This window comes from Acanthisitta chloris, unplaced genomic scaffold, assembly GCF_000695815.1.
Source record: "Acanthisitta chloris isolate BGI_N310 unplaced genomic scaffold, ASM69581v1 scaffold827, whole genome shotgun sequence".
NCBI classification, from domain to species: domain Eukaryota; kingdom Metazoa; phylum Chordata; class Aves; order Passeriformes; family Acanthisittidae; genus Acanthisitta; species Acanthisitta chloris.
The window spans coordinates 132,093-155,861 of record NW_008681864.1 but is presented as its reverse complement, the minus strand read 5'-3'; the positions used below and the strand labels follow the sequence as shown (position 1 = coordinate 155,861).

Genomic DNA, 23,769 nt, shown 5'->3' with positions numbered 1-23,769 from the left:
GGTTATTGAATGCATCTGTGTGACACTAGTTGCACAAAACCCAATAATAAATACTTGAGAGCTTGGTCTTGTTTCTGTAGATGTGAGCTAGGGCAGTGTTGGGGATTCGCAGACATAGGTTGTATTACTGTTATTGATGTGTGATTTGCTGACAGATTTTAACTGAAGTTGGACCTGAAATTCCTGTGGAATTTTGTTTTTCTGAGGTTCTTCAACACCCTAAATAAATAGTTATTTCCAGTTTTAGAGTTAGAGCATTCGGGTGAGGCATGCATGTTTAAGTTATGTTGTATGTGAGTAGAGTTTCATAGAGTTCCACTGGATTGAAGTTCTGTTGCTCAATGCTAGTATTCCCTCCTATTAAAAAACAAACTACTGTAAAGTTACAGATTTGTTGATAGTACAAATGGATTTGAACTTTTTAGTCCACTGAAAGTTTACAGACCCTACTGAAATCCTTTGGTACACTTTAGTTCCATTGCAATAGTTACATTAACAATGTGATTTTATGGCTAAATTCTCCCTTAGTTGTCAGTCATTTAGCTGGTTCAAGGTTAAGTGGTTCCCTGATGATTTGACAAAGACAAATACCATACTCATCTTCAAGAAACTAGGAGGACATGGATATACTAGAGTGAGTCCAGTGAAGGGTCAAGATCTCCATCTGGAGCACAAGATGTACAAGGAGAGGCTGAGAGCACTGTCTTTTTCAGCTTCAAGAGGAGTCACAGCTGAGATGTTACTGCTGTGTACAAATATTTAATAGGAGGCTACAGACAGAGTGAAGCCCAGCTTTTCTCAAAGGTGCACAGTGTTAGACAAGAGACAAGTTTGAACATGGAAATTCCCATTAGGTAGGTGTCAAATATTTTTATCAGAAGGATGCTCAAATGTTGAAAAAGGTTGTTCAGAGAGGCCATGGAATCTCTATCTCTACCTTTGGAAACACTAAAAACTTGGCTAGATAAGCTCAGCTAGACTAGCTCCCAGAGTAACTGGGGCGAACTTTCAGGTTGAATCCAGTTTAGAAGTTCGCTCTGTTGTGAGTGGATGGTTGGTTGGACCAGATGACCCCAGAAATCTCTTCTAACCTAACCTAAATTAACCTATGAGACTGTAGTTTAAAGGCACAGGGACCATAGCTGGTACACAGAGATGGTTCTGAAGAAGCAGTGTGATAATCATGGTACATCTTCACCAGAGTGGCTCTGTAGTGCAGACATAGCTAACTGGCTTGGGAACCACCACAACATAACCGACCAAGAGTGAAATTCAAGCAGTGATTTTAGATGCCTTTTACAATCCCATTGTGGATCTGTGCTTTTCTCTCTGTAGTACTAGTATTAGTCAAGGTAATTACTTCAAAGGTAATTGCCATGTCTGCAAACATCCCAAATCAAAATAAATCATGTAGGATCTGGTTCTCCTCCTCCACTTGTTCTTTAGAGCTAGATTCCTTGGCTCAGATTCATTCTGCTTAACCTTAGAGGTGAAACCAACTCACCTGACTTGGATGCTGAACATCTCTAGGCACCTTCTGTTGCTGATGACAGTAAAACAGGCACCACCATGGAGCAATTTAGGCTGTCCTAGAACGCTGTCACTCACTCTTTGGAGAAGTCTCTCGATGTGGAGCAGAGAGACCTAAACGAGCAATCACCTAAAACTGAAGTTGGATGCAATGAGTGTGACCTTCTGTCTTGTATATACAAAGGTTGGAGGGGGCAGTGTGACTGAACCTTCCTCCATCTTGGACCTTCACCCTGCCTGCAAGATCTAACTTTTCCCTTCCACGTGTTGCTGCAGGAAGAAGGAAGGGGTGCTTGATGTCAGACTGTGGAAACCCTGAAAAGACCAGGGGGCCATTTTCTTGTTCTGTGGGATTTTGTGAATGGTTCCTGGAATTTTCACTGATTCATATCAATAATCGCAATAAATGTGTTGATTTCAGCTTAACTAGGTGTGTGATTTCACACTTCCAGTTTGACAATAAAGCTTGCCACAGTCTGTCTGTAGTTTCTAATTAGCTATGTATACAGTTTAGTATGGGCTTCAGCTTCAGATACATTCATGTACTTTAATTAAACTACTGCTGGTAACTAAAATCTACCCAGTAGTTTTATTACACTTTAAACAATACTTTAACATATGAAATGGATTGCTACTGTGTGGAAAATGTCTTACTAGTGTTTTGATTATGACTGTAATGCCAGCACAGAAAGATTCAGGGCAGCAGTTTGTTGGTTGTTACAAATTATAGTGAAACTGTTGAAAAGAATTTTAAATCTGTAATGTTGATTAGCAAATTTTACTATCTGTCAGGTTTTTTGGCACGCTGTAAATAACTCATCTTCAAATTATTTGTCTGAGTAATTGAATTTAGATTGCACATTTCTCATTTCAAATATTTTTACTCTTATCTATTTGGTTTTCCATTGTGGCTTAATTGGTGTGGTCTATATAAACGGACAATAAATTTATATACCTTTGTTATAAAGATCAGTCAGTGCATAGAATTTGGTATTCATCCCAGACAGAATTATGATTGAATGTATTTGTAAGATTAAAGCACTGAATTTACTTTTTTCTAATTAAAGGCAATTAAAGATTTGCAGACACAAATAAAAGACAATGAATTGAGGAATAAGTGTAGGAGCAAGTCCATTTGCAGGTGAAAAGAAGTGCCTTTGAAGCAGAACCAGCTGTATTTTCATTGAAAGAATAACAGTTTAGGAAGCTTTTCTGCATGTGCTTGCTTGATAGCATAATGTACTCATAAGCAGCTTACGCAGTACAGTATTCAGAAAATAGCAGTGCATTAATTTTTAAAGTAGCAAATGCAGGCAAAGAGCAATGCTGCCACATGATGATAATGAAGGTGGATATTGTAGCGTCTACTGAGAGAAAAGAAAGCAGGGAGCTACCAAAATGTGAACATTTATAAAACAATAACTAGATATTCATATGATAATAAGCTTGGACAGCAGCATCAACAAAGGCCAAAGATGCAGTCCTGTTTCTGCTTAAGCCTGATGAATTGAAAAGCAGAGAGGCAGTCTTTAGTCTGTTATTCAAATTCAATAATGAGCTATTGTTAGAATAAAAGAGTCAATATCTTGAAGGGTTGGAAATCTAATTTTGTTTTCTCATGATGTTATTCTACAGATTTGTTTAGGTTGTGTCTTAAAGAGCAGCATCTTTAAACACAAGCTTAAATGTAGTCAGTTTTCTTAAATATAGTGCTCAGCTTGCTGCATTCTCAGTTACATGTATAACAGAGCTTGGTATGTATGAAAAAGTACAGTGTTATGCTTACTACCTGGCAATGTCACAGTATTTCTGTAGACTAAAAAAAAATAACCCAGAACTAATGAACTTGTCTAGCACATGCATATTATTTAGTTTAAGTTTTGCATTTATCACTGTGCCATTGGAGGTTTAATTGAAAAGAATACTGAATATACAAGATGAGGTCATCTCTAATATTAAAATTATCGAATCCCTAATACTCACTGTGCAGGAGACACTTTACTGTTTTTCACAATACAACTGTGTTTAGTAGTTAAAATACTCCCTGTATTTCACCCTTAGCTTTGCCCTTTTCTAATCCTACAGCTAGTAGAATAGTGTGCTGGTTTGAAAGCAAACCAGTGAGAGACTCCAAATCAGAAATACAATTTAATAGAAAAAACAAAACAATAAATGCAACAGTACAAAAAGAAACCACTGGCAGAGTCAGAAAGCAACCTGGCACCCTGTCAGTCAGGGTGTTGGTAAAATGGTGCTGCAGTCCTCCTGGAGTGATGGGTCTGTTGGAGCAGTGATCCTGTAGATCTGGTCTTCACCTGCAGGTCCAGTGGTAGCTCTTGTCCTCTGGGAATCCTGTGCCTGCAGGTTGCTTTCTGACTGCAAGAAGGATGGAAGGAAGGGGTGAGGTGCAAGGCGAGTTCTGGAGAGCTGCTGAAGAGTAAAGGCTACTTCAAGCACTGAATGGAAAGGTGGATGATCTTGCACCTGGTCTTTGGAGGGACTGGCAGGAGGCAGGACAAGCAGAGAAAGACGATAGCAGTAGTCAGTAAGGAAAGTTGTTTTATCATAGAATACTTCTTTGGCTGTAAAAATGGAAAGGAAGTGACAGCATCTGGATCTGGCACTGGGTGATGCAGTTTAGTGGTTTAGGTGTTACAGTGCTAGTGCTGAGTTGATGGTTGGACTTGATGATCTTAAAGGTCTCTTCCAACCTTGATGATTCTGTGATTCTATTCTATGATTCTATGACTTGGAAAATAAAGAAGTGGTACTTTTGTTAAAAAAATAATAAATTAGGGTAGTTATAAAAAAGTTAAGGAAAGCTGGCACTGGAGTTTGGAGTTTGAGAGAATAGATGAGATTACAAATTGATAACAATAATGAGAAGTAGAAGAGGAAAGTATTTTGCTTAAGTAATATAAAAAGGAAAATTTGGTCTGGAAATTTTCCAATTCTGTCTTTTTGGCTTCTTCTTCTTCCCTTCATATATTCCCCCAGGAAAACTCAGTGTCTTGAATAGGCATTGGGTAAAGCAGACAAATGGGGTTTTGTCTGATGAGTCTGTCTTAACTGGCTTTGACGATCACTTCCTGGGAAGAAGAAATAGCTTAAGCTGATGACTCTGACAGATAAATGTACAGAAAAGCTTGCAGGATAAGAGATAAAACTAGAAGACATTGAGAGTGTGAATATACATATTCCAACTGGTTGAATTTGCAAGCCTAAAAGAAGGGTGGCTGTAGGCAGCCTGTATTATTTGTTTCTGCTTGTTTTCCAGGTGGTAATGATCAATATTCACATGCAGGGGCTTTGCATTTCATAGTTCTTTACAGTCCTATAGTGCAGATGTCTTTCCCAAGGCCTCAGAAAGTTCACATGTTTTAAGAGTATTTTAGTACAATTGCTGAGTCTGGTTTTCATTACAAAAAAGTCCACAGATGCCCTTTTTAAACTTTTGCACTTGGTAGACTCAGACTACTTCCCTAACATTTTTTTTTTCCTTTTGGCTATCACATTTAGTAAGGAGAATGGTAAATTAATGGCAGGTGTGTAGATTTGGATAACTACCAGATCTAGAGTCATCACTGAAATAGCTTATTTTTTATATAGGGAGGTTAGTTGTTCATAGCAGACTTAATATAAATCCGGAAGTATTCTCTAGAAAAGTAGAATGCTATCTTAACTGTAGCCATGGTTCTGGAATAAACAGTAGCAGGGTGCCTGAAACCAAGAGAAAGAGCACCAATAAACTCTCCCTTTTCAATGAGTAGTCACAGTCCTGCCAGTAGATGTAGTTCACAGACTAGGTCTCCTGTGCAATATTTCCCCCTGCTTGTGTCACCTTCATATTTGAGCTTTGGAGAAGAGGAGGGAGAATGGGCAATGAGAGGAAGCAGAGGTGTGTTTCACTAGCTGACTTTTTTCCCATTCCTATTGGACCTTACAAAGCTTTCTAGTTTTCATTATCTAATGCCACTGTGTCACTGGAAGGGAAACCTCTGACTGTCCTGCTTCATTTACCCCAGATGGGAGAGAAGCAAACCTGAATTATGAGAACTGAGATTAAAATTAGCCCTTGTCAGTTACATACTTCTAAATGAAGATATTTTTTCATGCTTAAAACATCTCAGATTGATAAATTTCTGTAGTTTGTTCACAAGTAAGTAAGAACAGCTGCATCACTTAGGAAAGTTGGCTCTCAACAAACAAACAAAAAAATTCAAGTCTGGGGTATATCTATGCCAAATTTCAGCCTGGAGTGTATTTTTATGAGTTATAAACTCCTGCCATTTATAATGGAAATTCTGACAGGTCTTTAACTGTTTCATAGCAGAAGTATGACTGCAGTACTTTAGAGAGAAGAAGCATGTTGTCTCTCTGGCTGGCTTATTCTCATGATTTACAAACAAACAAAAAAATTCAAGTCTGGGGTATATCTATGCCAAATTTCAGCCTGGAGTGTATTTTTATGAGTTATAAACTCCTGCCATTTATAATGGAAATTCTGACAGGTCTTTAACTGTTTCATAGCAGAAGTATGACTGCAGTACTTTAGAGAGAAGAAGCATGTTGTCTCTCTGGCTGGCTTATTCTCATGATTTAGCCATTTTTGTGGTTTATTCTTTTCCTTTTCCCTAACTGTTCAAAAAAATTACTGTACTCTTGATGCATCCTATTTATCAGATATCATTGACTTCTGAAGAATAATGCTGCAGTGGTCCTGTCTCACTAATAAGATGCATTGATTGGATGAATGTATTGGAGCATCAGACATAAATTGTCATTCTGTCATTTCTTCACTCCGTCCTCTAAGAAGATTCCTTGGATATATGCTGCCTTTTCTTTTCTGTTACACATGGTTTCAGTTATTTTTCATTTTGTCATTGAGTATTTTTGAAGTTATTTCAAGTCTTTTGTGAATAATATCTGACCAAAGAATAATACAGAGACCTTCACAATATATAATCCCTAGGGCTGAGGAGAGATTATATAATGAAAGCAAATTTGTAATATGAGTTTAGCATTCACAATATGCTACAGAGAGGATTTCTCTATTGAATATAAGCAGAGTGATAGAAAGAGGCGACAAAGACAAAAATGTTTTTCCATGCATCCAGTGCATCACTGGAGAAGACCTTTCTTTTCCAATTCATGTTTCAGAATTTCATCACTGTACTATAATATCCCAGTTTTGAAGGTAACCATAAAATGAGAAGATTACATTATTGATTATGAATGTAAGATCACATCTGGTTGGGCAAATGGGATTTTTGTATACACAAAACCACCAGACAGTTTTTCACAGAGGAAAGATTAAATTAGTTGACTGTAACAGTAGCAAAAGCTAATCTACAAATAGGTAAAATTAGTGATTTATAATTGGCAAGAAATTCTGCTTTAAGCCTTTGAGTGCACACACAGTAAATTTGCAGAGCACTCTAAGTTGGGTGGGAGTGTCAATCTGCCTGAGGGCACGAAAGCTCTACAGAGAGACCTGGACCTACTTGATCAATGTGCTGAGAACAACTGCATGAGGTTCAATACGGTGAAGTGCTGGTCCTGCACTTGGGACACAACTACCCCATGCAGTGCTACAGGCTGGGGGAAGAGTGCCTTGAGTGTTGTTCTTCAGAAAGCGAATTGGGAGTGCTGTTGGACAGCGGCTCAATATGAGCACAACATGAGCTCAATATGGAACAGGTGGCCAAAAAGATCAATGGCATCTTGACCAGTATCAAGTGTGGCCAGCAGGACTAGGGAAGGGATCATCTCCCTGTTCTTGGCTTCGGTGAGGCCACACCTTGAGTAATGTGTTCAGTTTTGGGCCCCTCACTTTGAAAAGGACATTGAGGCACTGGAAAGAGTCCAGTGAAGGGCAGTGAGGGTCATAAAAGGTCTAAAATATATGTTGTATGAGGAACTGCTGAAGGAATTGAGTTTATTTAGCGTTGAGAAGAGGCAACTGAGGGGTGACCTCATCACTCTCTACAATTACCTGAATGGGGGTTGTGGACAGGTGGGGATTGGTCTCTTCTGCCATGCCTGCAGGGAGAGGACTAGAGGGAATACTCATAAGCTGAGACAGGGAAGATTCAGATTGGACATCAGGAAAACGTTTTGCCCTGTTAGGCTGGTCAGGCACTGGAATAGATTGCCCAGGGAGGTGGTGGAGTCTCCATCCCTGGAAGTCTTTAAGAGGTGCCCAGATCTGGCGCTGGAGGATATGGTTTAGGGTTTAGGGGTTACAGCAGAGTGGCAGGTTAATCATTGGATTTGATGATATTAGAGGTCTCCTCCAGCCTTGATTCTATGATTCTGTAGGTATTGTAGCTCAGCTTTGGAAATAGGCAAAAAAAGACAGAAAGGTATATAAGCATTGTAGGGAAGAAATGGAAAACACTTTTAAAAACCAGTGTGGTTGTACTGAGGCTGTACTCCTCTGAGCAGTTTTGTAACAGGTTCCTCTTTTCCTTCTTGTTTTGTGAATGTATCTGAACCTTGACTTTTGGTACCTTAAAGAAGCTGTGGTTAATAGTACAGTGTGCAGCAGGAACAGGCCTTTCAGACAGGAGAAATATCCCTGAGAGATATCAAGTGTTTTATGCTTCATTATTAAGTTGAGATAAATGATTTTTGCCATTTCTAAATACTTGAATGTTATCCTCTGAACTCAGTTCATATGGACTCACAGTAATCAAGAACCTGGGTCTGCTCTTTGTGGCTGCATGAGGTAGTCCCTGTAACTTCGAAGAAGTCCATTTGTGTAACATGTTTCTAGAAGCACATGGTGGTGAGCAATGGTTTTATTAGCCTTTACTTGGATTGACCTGCGTATCTGTGAGTTCTGATACCTGCAAATAATGTTCCAGTTCAGGATGATGAAACATTTACCCTCCCCATAATGTCCTGTATTGCACATTTATATATGCATCAGAGATGACTAACCAACAAAAATTCTAATGAAAATTTTTAGTTTGATTTCAATGAGAGGGAAAACCGTCCACCTTTAATCTACTTATTTGCTGTCTGATGCTTACTGAACAATTTAATAAACATAGTACTAGTGGATATCTAGCCATACATATATTTTCGACATTGTTCTAGTGTAATAGGTTTTATGCTGATCTCTCAGCTCTTGATTGTTGCTGTCACTGTCTGTGTAAAGGATTGTTGTTCCATAGGCCAAGTCCCTATGTTACAGAACAGCTCCTGTTTAAAATGCTTGACTGTGAGATGTTTTCAAAATGTTAGATCTAACTTTTCAACTGAAATAAATGCTGACATTCTTTATATTCCTTTTGCATCATTTTCATTAAATGCGCTTTTCTACTCTAGGAAAACAAGATTATAAGAAAACCAGGCCTATGTTAAGAGCTACAAGATTAAAAGCAGAGGCCAAGAGAACTGCACTAGGCGTAAAGGTAGAGATCTCTTTGATAGCTTAAATCACCTTTGTGTATATGTTGTTTCTTTTCCCCATAGATGTACTGCGTGAATATTGATTTCTTAGGCATATTGTTTATGACACTTCAAAATCTAAGTAGAATGCCAGAATCTAAAATATTTATGATAAATTGCTTTTACTTAAACCGAAAATAACTTGAATATTTGAAATGCCAAAAGAATTCTAGTCCGTGTCCATGTCATGACGCATACTTTAAGGTGAATGAAGTACTGTGTGCTTTGAAAATTGATCTTTTTGAGCAGCCTGTCTAAACACAGAACAAGATTTTTAACAATTTCATATAGTTAAAAAAAATTACAGTAAGTATCTTTCTTCTTCCTCTTTGTATCCTATTCCCAGTAGATATAAAGTCTGAGTTTTTAAGTGTTGGTAATTCTCAGCATTATCATCTCATCCTTGTGTACTGCCTCTGACTTGGAAAAAGAAGGCTTAACTAATAGCAAAACATATGGAAAGGTACTAAACTTTATTTTAAAAATGTCCTTTTTCAGGCAGGTATGAAGTGTAATAATGACTGATCATGGCTGTTAATATGAGCAAGGAGGGTAATTATGATTATTTTCTGCTATGTGCTACCCCGTGTATCATCAAAATGGGGTTTATCTGAATGCACATTGTTTATTTACCTTTCCTCCAGTGTTTTTCCCTCAAACCTATTTTTTTTAATCAGATTGATATACAATTAGCTTAGCAGCAAGGGTAAAACCTGAGCAAAATAAAAAAGTGGATCAATTACCTGGGTATTCTCATGAAAGAAACTTCAGAAATGTTAAAAGGAGAACATTTTCTTGTTTCTGGCAGATGAGAAATCAATTTTTTCAAGTTATAGCTTATAGCAAATGCCAAGGTATTACTACCAAGCTGTAACAGCTGTTTAGCTGCCAGATGATGTATTTGGTTGTCTTCCAGAATTTGCTATTATAATCACGAAACAGCGCTTTCTTTTTGCTCCTGATTGCTGATCTCGATCAAGCATTACCGTGCGATGCAGTATGTTTTCACAACATAATCTCCTCAGTTAGTGCCGTGTGTCAGGTTTTAATGAGAAAAAGGAGATTGCCTTTTTTGTTTAAAGGATAGATTATTAACCTATTGAGTTCCTTTTCCTTCCTTTTTTATTAAATTTTACTTTTTTTTTCCATTTTACTTTCAATGATCTGACCTTTTAAAAGTGATGTTGCATTTGGAGACTTACTGGACAGCCTTGTTCTTTTAAAATGTGCATGTTTTTTGCATGTCTTTCACAAGTGAGAAAAATATGAACCTTGGTACTTCAAAACCTGTTTAGTTTCCTTATTTTCTTAAGTAATTCTTCCTTAAAAAGAGGGAGAATAGGAAAGCATATGTGTAACCATGTATGTAATGAAGAATCAAGTATTAGTGAGTAAAGAAATCAGGAACAGTTTATTTTGTGTAAATATGTTCCTGCATATTAAAGCAGAACACTAGCTGACTTCTAGGTAAGAATGAGTTTTGCCACCAGAGGTACACACATGCTCTTCAGGTCGTGGGATGCTGTGTTTCTGGAGTTCTGCAGGTTGCATTGTATGATGTCTCAGGTTTACAATTCTGCCTCTGCCATATATATATTCCTTCAAATATTGTATTCTGGCTGTAATATTTTTTGCTCTCCTGGACCTTAAAATATGACACTGGATCATCCCCAAATAGATCACAGTCATTTGCTTTGCTTCCTAATTGCTGAGAAAAGCTGGCAGTGCTGAAGCAAAAAGGAAGGTAAGTTGGGCACCTTTCCCTTCAGGGATATGCTTGTGGGGGAAGGAAAGCAGGGCCTTGATTGTGTTCTTCTCACTGAGCCTGCTTAATGCCAACAACCTCAGGCTTACTAAATGTTACAATACTTCTACCAGAATCTGGGCAATCCCTGTAGAATAAAACTCTGCACTTCTGCTGACAGACCCTGCAGTGCTCAGCAGGGAAGCAAGGCATATGTAATGTCTTGGGGTAAGCATGCACCTCTTCCCATCTCGCAGTGACAGCTCTTCACCTTGCTCTATGCTTCCAGTTCAGCAAAGCTTCACCATGGGCAGTAGATGTGCCTGGAGTGTTTGCAGGGAAATTGCCCTCCCTACCCCTGGACAGGGTGCTTAGTTTTGAAGCCTCTATACCCCTCTCTTGGGCAGGACTTGTTTTGCTCAGTCCAGCATTAGGATCCTTCAGCTGTTCAAGTGCCATCTTTTGCATTCATCCACCACACTTACTCCAGATATTCCTCTCTTGTCTTCTGGATAAATTGTGAAATAAGAATTTCTTGACAACTCCTCCTTAGAGTGACAGGAGGGTATTAAACCACTCTTCATGTCTATGGCTGTCAGAAGAATCAGGAGAGTTGAGGTCCTATTAGGGCATGTACACTTGTGAAACAATGTTGAGGGTTGAGTGTGCCTTTAACTGTGTCCTAATATTCACAGCTTTTGAGTATGCCTGAGCACTTCCTTTGGGAAGATATCATCACAGTTGTCACTTCATATTAACAAAGTTTTCTTATCATGCAATCACAGAATGGATACAATTGGAATGGACCACAGTGTGTCATCTAGTCCGGCCTCCCTGCTCAAGCGGGGTCATCCTAGAGCACATAGCATGGGATTGCATCCGGATGGTTCTTGAGTATCTCCAGTGAGGGAGAATCCACAACATCTCTGGACAATCTGTTCCAATGCATGGTCAGCTCCACAGTAAAGGAAGTTCTTCCTCATGTCCAGGTGGAACTTCCTGTGCATCAGCTTCTGCCCATTGCCTCTTGTCCTATTGCTTGGCACCACTGAGAAGAGACTTGCTGCATCCTCTTGATACCCTCCCTTCAAATACTTATAGACATTATTGGGGTCCCTTCTCAGTTACCTCTTCTCAAGGCTGACCCAGGTCTCTCAACCTTTCCTCATAAGAGAGATGCTCCAGTCACTTGATCCACTTTGTAGCTTCCATTGAACCTGCTCCAGGAACTCCATGTCTCTCTTGTACTGAAGAGCCCCACACTGGACATGATACTCCAGATGTGGCCTCGCCAGGGCTGAGAGGGGTGGGATCACCTCCCTCAATCTGCTAGCAACACTTAATGCACCCCAGGATTCCATTGGCCACCTTGGCCACAAAGGCACACTGCTGACTCATGAACAGCTTGTTGTTCACCAAAACCTTCAGGTCCTTGTCTGCAGAGCTGCTTCCCAGGAGGTCAGCTCCCAGCCTGTACTGGTGCTTGGGGTTATTTCTCCTCAGGTGCAGGACCCTGCACTTGCCTTTGTTATGTTTCAGTCAGTTCCTCTCTGCCCATCTCTCCAATCTGTCAAGGTCCTTCTGAAAGGCTGCACAAAACTCTGGTGTATTGGCCACTCCTCCCAGCTTTGTGTTGTCAGTGAGCTTGCTGAGAAAGCATCTGCCCCTTCATCCAAGTCACTGAGGAATAAGTTAAACCATACTGGGCCCAGTATTGAACCTTGAGGTCTGCCACTAGTAACAGGCCTTCAACTAGACCCTGTGCCACTGATTATGACCCTCTGGGATCTGCCATTCATCCAGTTCTCAATCCACCTCACCGTCGACTCATCCAGTTCACAGTTCCTGATTTTGCCTATGAGGATGTTGTGACAGACAGTATCAAAAGCCTTGCTGAAGTCAAAGTAGGCAGTATCCACTGCTCTTCCCTTATCCATCCTGGTAGTTGTTGGGCAATTAGGTTGGTCACACATGATTTACCTTTATTGAATCCATGCTGATTACTCCTGATCAGCTTCTAGTCATCCAAATGGATAGACATGGCCTCCAGAATGAGGCGCTCCTTCACCTTTCTAGGGATTGAGGGGAGGCTGACTGGCCACTAGTTTCCTGGATCCTTCTTCTTGTCCTTTCTGGAGACTGGGGTGACATTTGCTTTCTTACAGTCCTCAAGCACCTCCCCTGATCACCACAGCCTTTCAAAGATGATGAACAGCCTTGCTGTGGTGTCTGGCAGCTCTCCCAGCACTCGTGGATGCATCTCGTCAGGGCCTGTGGACTTGTAGGTGTTAGGTTTGCCTAGGAGTTCTCTAACATAGTCCTCCTTGACCAAGGGAAAGTCTTCCTTCCAACATTCTTTTACCCTAATCTCCTGGGTCAGAGATTCCTGAGGGCTGGTCATGTCAGTGAAGACTGATGCAAAGATGTTTAGTAACTCTGCCTTCTCTGTGTCCTCTGTTACCAGGGTCCCCTCTCCATTTAGTAATGGGCCCACATTATCTTTTGGGTTTTTTTTTTTGTTACTGACATATTTGAACAAACCCTTTTTCTTGTCTTTGACATCCTTGTCAAGATTTAATTCCAGTTGGGCCTTGGCCTCCCTTGTCTCATTTCTGCTTACTCTAACAGCCTCTCTATATTCATTCCAAGTTGCCTGACCTTGACTCCATCTCCTGTGTATTTCTTACTTGCGCTTGAGTGATGACAGTTCTTTATTCATCCACACAGGCCTCTTGCCCCCTTTGCTTGATTTCTTGCTTATCAGGATACACGGTTACTGAGCCTGAAGGAAGTGATCCTTAAATATCAACCAACTCTCTTGGACCCCTCTTCCCTGTAGGACCTATTCCCATGGGATTCTTCAAAGAAGATCCCTGAAGGAGCTGAAGTTAGCTTTCCTGAAGTCCATGGTTACAATCTTACTTGCTGACTTGCTTCTTTCTTGCCCTGATACTGAGCTATACAATCTCACGATCACTACAGCCAAGGCTGCTCCCAACCTTCACATCTCCAACAAGGCCTTCTCTGTTTGCTAGTATGGGGTCATGGAGCACACCATTCCTTGTGAGAACCTCCACTGCCTGTGAGAGGAAGTTGTCATCAGTGCTTTCCAGGAACCTCTTAGACTGTTTATGATTTGCTGTGCTGTTTCTCCAGCAGATGTCAGGGCAGTTAAAGTCCCCCACAAGAACCAGTGCCTCTGAGGCTGCTTCAAGCTGCTCATAGAATGCCTCATGCATTTGCTCCTCCTGATCAGGCAACCTGTAGCAAACACCCACAGTGTCACTCTTACTAGTCTGTCCTTTTATCCTAACCCATAAGCTCTCAAATCTCTTGTCATCCACCCCAAGACAGAGCTTGATATGTTCCAAGTGTTGCCTCACATAGAGGGCAACTCCACCACCGCATCTTCCTGGTCTGTCTTTCCTAAAAAGCATGTAGCCCTTCATGACAACATTCCAGTCATGCAAGTTATCCTACCATAGCTCATGACCAATGACCATTGACACCATCAGGTCAAAGCCCTGTGACTGCACACAGATCTCTAGTTCCTCTTGTTCATTCCCCATACTATGTGTGTTGGTGCACAGACACTTTATAGAAGCATTTGACTGCATCAACGTCCCAGTGAGGGTGCACTGGGTGCATAGTCCTGTCTTGTGGTTATGCCTTTGGTTGCTTGTACTTGCTGGAGATATCTCCTCTTAAGCCTCCTTTTGCTACTTAGGTGATCACTATAGTTCTCCCGTTCCCATACCTTATCTCTGTCAAGCCTGGTGATGTCCCCATCCCCCTTCAAATCTAGTGTAAAGCTCTTTCAACAAGCCCTGCTAACTCCTGAGCTAAGATACTTTTTCCCCTTTGAGACAGGTGGACCCTGTTTGTTGCCAGCAGGCTTAGTGTCTTATAAACCAACCCATCATCAAACCCCCCAAAATTCTGCTGCTAACACTAGTCTGAAGACAGGTATTCATCTGCATGATTTTCTTCTTTCTTGCCCCATCATTTCATGCAACTGGCAGGACAGAAGACAGCACAACTTGTGCTCCAGATCCCTTGACCAGTTGTCCCAAGGCCCTAAGGTTCCTCTTGATTGTCTGTAGCATTGTTGGGATTTTGTCAGTACCCACCTGGAAAACCAGTAGTGGGCAACAGTCAGTGGACTATACCAGGCTGGGAAGTTTCTTGGTCATATCCTCTACCCAGGCCACAGATTGGGTCCAGTTGCAGTACTGAGCCCTCCATTCCTTTCAAAAGGGATTCACCAATGACTACTACCTTTCTTTTTTTCTTAATTGAGGAGTTTGTGGTAAGGGACTAGGTTATCCTGCCCTAGATGACCCCTCCAACCTCAATGGATTCTCATCCATATTCTCATTTCCCTAGTCCTCAGATTCCAGAGCCTCATCCCTATTGTTTAAGGGCATGTGGAGAGGTGAGGTAGGTCAGAAGGGGATCCATCTGCCACCCTGAGCAGAAACCCATTTCCACTCCCCTCTGTGTCTAAGGTCTCCTCCTTCTGCCCGGTGATATGTGATAGTGATAAGCAACGTGATTCACCTTCCAAAGGCTGGAATTTTAGTCTTTTTTTTTTTTTTTATTACATAGGCCCCAATTCTGTGCTGTGACAGCTGATTAACTTCAGTCTGTGTTGAGGAAAAGAAAGTGATGTAACTACAGTGCAATGTAATAAGTAGGCACTTTAAATAGAAATGTCCAAAGTTTCTGTAAAACTTTGAGAAAACATACACATACGTGAATTTACCATGTATTTTTTTAATTTAGATTTCAGTATATGATGCAATATGCAACATTTCAAAATACATTAACATTTTCTTATTAAAAGCTAAGTTGAAGTTAATAAAAATATTATAGGGGAAGGATATCCTTATCATAAATGTAAAACTACAAGCTCCCTGGGAAAGAGGAATTTTTTACGGTTCTGTGAAATGCCTAATGTAATAAACACCATAATTACACTTAAAACAATAGGATTTTTAGCATCACTGATAACTCTAGAGTTGTTTTGCATTAGTGTTCTGAAGAACTTAAATGCCTGGCTATAAAGTAAGGCTTGGTGTAGTAGTTAGGTGGGGAAAAAAAGAGGACTAGAAGACAGTCAAGGGATTTTAGTCCTTAATTTCTATGTAGATAATGAAATTCAGCTGTTGTGTATTTCACCATGAGAGCTGACAATATTATCTTAAAAAAAGGGCCCTATAAATGACATAAAAGTTTTCAGAACCAATCCCCTGGAGATCCTTCACATTTCATCGCTGGCATACTAATTAGCTTGCCTTGTCAAACTTTGATTGCCTTGTCATTTTAATGCAAGGTTTAAAGTAACAAAGTTTCTTTCAGTCACTGGCATTTAGTACTTTATAATTTCCCCAATGAGAGATTTTATCTGTGTTGATAATGTCAGAGAAGCAGCTGAACACTAATAACTATCTAAAGTTAGTTCAAGCAGGGTGACCATGTTAGTATTTGGCATGTAATATTTGCTCTTTAAACATGTTTAAAGGTTAAATGTTGTAGCAGAGCTATTGTACTGGCTTTGTATATGTGACACTAATGTAGATAGTGCCAAAATATATGGCGTCTCTTGGAAAAGCAGGACCCCTGTCTTGAGAAAGAACTCCAGAAGAAAGCAGTATGCTGTATGTGTTTGGATAAGACAAAATTCTTTGTAGCAGTACCAAAAAGGGAGCCTCTGAACTTTCTCTGTCGTTGTTTTGTTGTCCCCCCGTCGGGGGGCTCATGCTGGTGGAAGCCTATCTGCCCATCCTTACCAGGTGGAACAGCAAAGGCTTTGCACCATTAGTGCTAACTCTGCTTTTAGTAGATGAGAAAGAGGTGGCAGCAGAAGGGTGAAAAGAAGAAAGAGATTTGAGAAATGTGGTAGTTCAGCCCCCAGATAGTTATACTCCAGATACCAGGAGTTTGGTATGCAGAGCCTGAAAGTAATGGGAGTTCTTGGGGAGAGATTTTTTTCACAGGCTGCAAGAACAAATCAGTGGTCCACGGGACAGGTGATGAAGTTTTCATGTTGAAAGTGGACACAAATCTGAACAGTAGTATTTGCAAAGTACTTGTAAAGGCATAATTGACTGCAGAATACCACTCCATAGAGAATTATTAGGAACACTGTACGTCAATTGAGCTAAGGAAAATATGTTTCCAAAAGTGAGAGCTAACTGTCTGTCATTCTTTTGCATATCTAGCTAATCTATTGTGTAGCTAGCTGCCTCACTATGAAGAGTTTATCTCATCTGGAACAAGTTATGTATGAATAGATAACAAGACATTTCTAGTGTATTTTGGCAAGGGATATGCTCTGATTTCACGCTGTTCATGATCTGCTACGTTAGTGAACTACATTTGCCAAGATACAGTTTCATAGTTTTGCAGAAATTAAGGCCACAAGAGTCTATTAGATCATTTGATCTGGACTTCTATAGGTTACAGATCATAAAATTTCATCCAAATACTTTCTACAAAGGCCAGGCATTTTGTAACATCTAAATTACTGGGTCTTCAAACCATCTTATGTGCCTCACAAAGTGCAGAGCAGCTTAATGTGTCACCAGTGAATAAAGTGTGATATTCCCAGTGATCACAGTAGTCAGGCTTTGATCCCTGGCCTTGAAATGAAAGGGAGGGGAAACAACATGTACAATGACAAATCAGCCCCTGGCATGACCTGTACACTTAAGTACAGTAGTAGTCATGGTGGTTTGAGCTTGTGAGCAAGATGCACCAAGCAGGAGCTTAGGAGGATTTTCTGTACCATTTCAGAGCAGTAGTCCATCTTCCTCAGACTTTGGTCTCTATGACTAGTCTCTAACACTTTTAACAAGCTGATACTTCAGGGATTTAGAATATAGCAATGACCATGTATGTAATCCCAGTTTTTCCAGGGCCCTGAAGGAGGGAAGCAGCCTGGAGGGCTGAGTTTGCCAACTCCAAGTCTGGTAACCATGACTTCCTTTTCACATAAGACCAAGTTGAACTATTCTTCCCAATAGTTGCATAAAAATGTACTTTTTTTGAGAGAGAGATCTGATGATAAAAGATTTACAGCCACAGAAGTCCATATTTTCCCCAAGAGGGAACTGGAATGTTCAGTCATTCTTGTTCCTAGGAAATAGCGTCTTTTTTCAAGACTGAGCTTATCTAACTGCAGCTGAACCTTGAGAGGTTCTTGTAAACAGGATAGAAGGACCCCACACTGTGAAGTGCCTTGTTTAAATACAGGTGTATATAGTTATATGCTGTAACCAAACTATTTTTCCTTCTTCTCTATGATAAAATAAATACCCATCATCTCCCTACTGGAAATCCCTCTGCCTTTGCACATCCAGAGATCACACTGAGGGAGTAGTTACCCCTGAAATCCAAAGACCTTTTTTAGAGTCATGGTTTTTCCACTTTGTAAGTACTATCTACATCTTTGATACCTGTACATATTATTTTTCATTTAGCTATATTAAAACAAGTCTTGTTGCTTGGTGGTCATATACCCAGGCTGTTTAGATGACTCTGCAATATAGTGCCTTATTCTCATAAGTAGTACAGATAAAAGTTAATTAATTGCTTTTGTTGCCTTGTTTTAGATGTAGTGTGTCCTGCATTAAGGAAGTAAGCATACATTTTTAAATATGATTTTGTTGAAACTCTTAAAAAATGGTCACCATGAATGTCCAGGTAAAGTCTTCCAGTTAAAAATTGTATGGGATAAAATGGTGATTGTCAAGTTCATGTATGTTTGGTTCATTTCTACAGGTATCCTTGGTCACCATGATTTTCTTTTCATCTCTTTTCAGAAATAGCTAGGGGTAGTTTAGTATTTCAAGGAGAGCAATTTGTGGTACTCGTTCACCTAGTTTTAAGCTGGTTTCAGGCAAAAAAAGGTATAATTCACCTTGGAGGACAATAAAAAAGTATGTAACCCTCCCCTGAAATTTCATGAAAGTATGCTATTTCTATGTATGTGTAGGATATGATGCTGCCATACACAGTGTCCAAATTTGTGTTATTATAGGCCAACATTTTTTCCTCACCCCATATCCTAATTAATCTTGTTTAGATTCCAGCTCTGCCACTTGCTCCACCAGGGTGAAACTGAGGACATTATCCAAGTATTTTGGCATGAGAGACATAAAACTGACAAAAAGTGATAGGAGAATTAAATCTACATTATGCTGTAATGGCATGCGTTTCTTTTATGGAAAAGTTTCTGAAAAACTTAACCAAGCTGAAATCAGTAGGGTTCTACAGACATTATTCTAAATATAAGAGAATATAATAGAAAATTCTGTTCCTTTTTAAAGGCTTCTTTGACTGTACTTTGGGATTTGAGAACAGGGATGTTGTTTCCTAGTGTTCTGTAACATGATATAAAAGAAAAAAAGGAGGAAAAGCCCTCTGATCATTTTAAGTTTATTTCTATAGGACCTTTTCTCTATTCTTTAATTATTCATGGTGAAATCCTCTGAGTAAATGGATTTCGTAGAGGGATGATGGGGATGATCCATAAAGAGCAAGAGAACGGGAGCTATATATGCCAAGCAGGGAGTATTTTAACATTTCATTTCTATGCATGACTTAAAATACAAATAGCAAAGCCTGATAAGTATAAAACAAATTAAAATGACAATATATACTGTTGTTGCAAATACAGTATAGTGGTGTAGCATCTCGTTTGCTATTTACATTGCAAAATTTATGTGTATAAAATTTGTAAACTGGATTCAGTGCTTAAGAGACTGCATATCCCTAGCTGAGAGCCAGGTGTCTTTGCTAGGCCATTCATTTTAGGTTTTTGTTACGCTGCTTTTTTTCCCTAACTCAAAATTAAGGTTCTTGCGTAATTCTCAAACCTGGAATTTCAATACAGCTTTTCATTCCCAGGGTTAATAAATACTGATCCAGCTATGAAGTTCCTAATGGCTGTGTAAGGAAAGTAGCACTGTTACCACTGTCTTATTCATTGTAAAATTAAGGCAGAGAAATTAAGGAACAGCTCCCATCAAGCAGTTACTGGGCAGCCTGAGAATAAAAATCAAGATTTTCCCTATTCCACTTCCTTTGAAACAAGTCTTTAAAGCAAAGATTCCTCAAAATTTTGCTGCTGCTACCACAGCATTTCAGAAGGGAGAGTGGGGAGTAGGAAGGGGAAAGGTGAGCTCATTGTAAAGCAAAAAGCGTGGCAAGCGTGGCATCCAAACAAGGGAAAAAACTTTCTAATACTGGAATGAATTTGCTCTCTGTGTCAAGTGTGAACGGTGCCTGCATTGTATGGTTTTGTTGTCCACTCTCCTGAGCAGATGGAGCTTGCAGTTGTATGTCACTTGTTTATTACATCCTCTTAAGATTAGTAGCTGTGTGGCCAGATGGGTCTGGGAGCACAGCTGTGGATACAAGGAAATAAATGAAACCTGTCTGATGCTGCCATGCCCTTTTGTGAGATACTGACGTGTTGCAACTGCAACAAAGCAAAAATCACTTTGCTTTAATATATTAGTGAATTAGATGTACTGTCTTTTTTTTTTTAATAAAATCATACAAAATCAGTAGGGTGAAGTTCAGAGGATGACATAATTCTAAGAGGAAAATGTAGATGAAATCTGTAGACAACAGCCTCAGCAAATTTCGAGGAGCAATTTTAATGTGGTAAAACAAATTTAAAGTACATCTCAATTAATCATCCATATAAAGTGTAAAGCAAAGGTTTCTATAGAACAAAGAATATGTTCCTATAGAGCATATGCCAACTAGGCAGTAGTATTTCAAAATTTATTAGATGGCATATGTTGAATTATTGATCCAACATTCTGATAAACTATATAATGCATTCATGTAAATGCAAATGAAATGCTGTTCTATAGAAGAATGCCAGATTATGGGCTAGACTTTAAAAAATGAAACACAGTTTTAACTCCTTCATGGCAGTGGATACACAAAGCCGGTCACAAAGCCACCACCAACTGGAGGTACTGGATAGGATTCGTCCTACAGTGCCATCTACATTCCCCTTCTAGTCTAATGGGAGAAATGTGCATTTTGGGGAAGAATTCACCAGGCCTTTCTTAGAGGATACAGTGAATCTTAGACCAAAGAGGGTCAGATTCTGTCCTTGTATGACAAAGAGTGTCTTGTTGTCTGAGTGTGGTGTAGTCATCTCCTTTCAGTCCCACTGGCAGAGAGGGTTTGATGTGGCATCTCCTGTACCAATTCTGAATTGGTTATTCTTCTTTCAGCCTTTCTTCTTTCATTGTCTAGCAAAATGAGAGTCAACATTATAGGAAGTTTGCTGTGTCTTACAGAAAAATAAGAACTTTAAAATGTGAACTACAGTGACTTTGAAAGAAGTAGTGTTATAGAGGATGATCATCCTATGATTTATTATATCAGAGATCTAAAGTCAGAGCTTAACAGAGTCCAGCCTTAGGATGATAGGCAGTCACATAATGAGTATGACGTGTAGTACAAAAACATTTTTCTGCTTCTGAAAGCTGCTATAAATCATGTATACTTTGGAAGACTCTTTTATGTTAATTAAGGAAGATGCAGCAAGTTGCAATATTTTATGGGAAGAGAGTCAAGTGCAAGTGCAAATTGTTGTGCTTTTTGCCTTATTGCATAGGGGAAAAAAGAAAAGTTTCATCCAATTCTGAAGGATTTTGTAGCTCCATATTGTGATGCATGCCAGGAGGTTGGGAGGTAGAGGTAGCAATTTTCATTGACTTCCACCATACTGTGTTTGCTTCATTAAAAAATTACAAATTTGTTGGCAAAAAGCAGTAACATATTGCTAGAAAACATCAAAATTCACAGTGTAAATTCATAACTTAAATTTGTGTTCAAAACTGTGGTTTGTGAATTCTGTCTTTACTTTTAAAAAAGAATGGATAGCATAATGAAGGGATATAAAGCTCCTATTTCTAGGTCAGACCAAAGAATTTTAAGCCAAATATCCTTTTCCTGACAGTATATCAGAATATTTATGAAGTGAATGGATTTGCAACATTTGAAATGGTAATCACTAAAAAGAAATCATTAAAGCATCAATGCTTTCTGCAATTATATACATTTGATGCTGTTTTGAGATGCATTATAGAAGGGAAATAATATTTATTCCTGATGGTATTTCTAACAGGTTTTGGTTTGTTGTTTTTTTCTCTTATTTCTACAGGAAGTTGCCCTTGTCCTTGCAGCTATACTGGTATTTTTGTTGGCTTTCTATGCTTTCTTTTATCTTAACATTTCCAATGAAGTTGACCTTGATCTGGATCCAGAGGAAAACTAGCAGATGCAATGAATCTATCATCAAGATTTCTTCAGCTTCAACAAGACTACGTAGGAATACACAGTCCCTTTACTTGAGACCGTAAATGATGCCATTTCTTGCAGTCCAAATTAATAAGAAAGTTTTGCAATACGTCAGTCACTTTTACATTCCAGATCTCCAGAATAACACTCATGCCTGGCCAAGTATATTTGATTAACACCAAAGCCAGGAGCATCAGTACAATACATGAAGTTTATTGTTTACATTATTTTTTTCTCAGCCAGAGAACTTTGATGTCAAAGGCAGGTGCTGTTATTGTCATGGGTATTGATGCTGACTTCACAGGAGGAGTGTCTCCCTTGACCAAATTTAGGAATCAAAGCTTACTAACAACCAAATTAGTTTCCTTTTCCTTTCCCAAAATAAAGCAGAAATACCAAATAAAAAGCCTTTTCTTCATTTGTATTTAAAATATATCAAACCCCCCTCATCTTTTCTCTTCCTTTTAATCTTTCTTGTGCATGTGTGCACACACGCATGCATGAAGATGGAAGAAATTGTAGGAAAAAAATATCATTTTAGAAGCAGTCTGTCACCTCCTATATGGACTTAATTTTATGTCATCCCAGATTCTGTGTGCCCATATATCTGCAGTAATCTTTTTCATTCTTTTGCCAACTGTTCAGCACACATGTGTTCTGTTAGAAATGGCACCTGGATGACAGAAGCTCTAACATTCGCATATGCTTCTGAAACACAGTTCTTTGCCTCCTGTGCTGTCTGAACTAGTGTAAATAGAAAGTTCAGTCAATGTTGTGTTTAATTAGTGTATTGGTCTATTATTAATATAAACTCAAAATTGTATTTTAATTATACTCTTCCTCCTGGTTGCAGTATCAACTTTCTCTACCTGTTAGGGGGATGTTGTAAAAAGGCATTCCTTTCCAAGCTATACAATCATTTTAATCATCAAACTAATGTCAGAAGTTGTAAGTAATAAGAAACCTTTCTTTTTTTCAGGCATACTGATAATTGGGTAAATCTTGGCTCCATGACATCCTTCAGTTCTTGCAAAGTACCTTTCAGAATATGCACTGTAGATAACGTTTCTGATCCTTTTGATAGCCACAAACCACTTGAAGAAGTTGGTATGCCAGAGCAGCTGCAGGGAGCTTTAAAATTCTGGCTTTATCCTACTCTGCTTGAAGTTTGGCATATAACTGAGCTTGTGGTTGTAAAGGTTCAGTTTTGATCCTTTTAAAAATATGGTCAGTCTTTCTCTAGGTTGGATTCACTCTGATATTAAGACAAGCATAGAGCCACTGATGCTGAATGTGGTAAGGAAGTCAGGCAGACTGACTTCCAGAAAGGTTTTCATATTCTATTAGCAAACTAGTTTGACTTTACCTTTGATACCAATTTCAGGGCTGAATGTTAGGTTTAATTGCTAATGCAGTTAAATTTACTCTCTTGTTCCAGAGGTGTCTATGATTTCTTATAGTGATTTTGAAGACAAAAGGATACAAATCACAGCAAATATTATAATGGGAAATAAATGTATTTTAAATTGACACAGTCCCATTATCACCACTTTACGAAACTTGGATCAATACAGTTAATTTTTAAACCATAAAGTAGCTATGACCATATACATTATGAGCCTCTAAGGATCCACTTCTTATCTGTCATGCTCCTCATTCACTTTATGCAATGCTAAACTACTCCTCTAGAAATTGAGTGCAAC

The 23,769-nt window shown here is 39.2% G+C and overlaps 1 protein-coding gene across 1 annotated transcript in view; it reads left to right on the top strand.

Moving 5' to 3' along the window:
• Positions 1 to 22,464, top strand: part of TRIQK (triple QxxK/R motif containing) — a 45,525-nt gene extending 23,061 nt beyond the window's left edge. The window contains exons 2-3 of the mRNA XM_009078245.1: positions 8,866 to 8,951; positions 21,930 to 22,464. Coding sequence (XP_009076493.1) covers positions 8,866 to 8,951; positions 21,930 to 22,043 — 200 coding nt within the window. The 3' untranslated portion in view covers positions 22,044 to 22,464. The remainder of the gene's footprint in view (positions 1 to 8,865; positions 8,952 to 21,929) is intronic.
• The last annotated feature ends 1,305 nt before the right edge of the window (positions 22,465 to 23,769 follow it).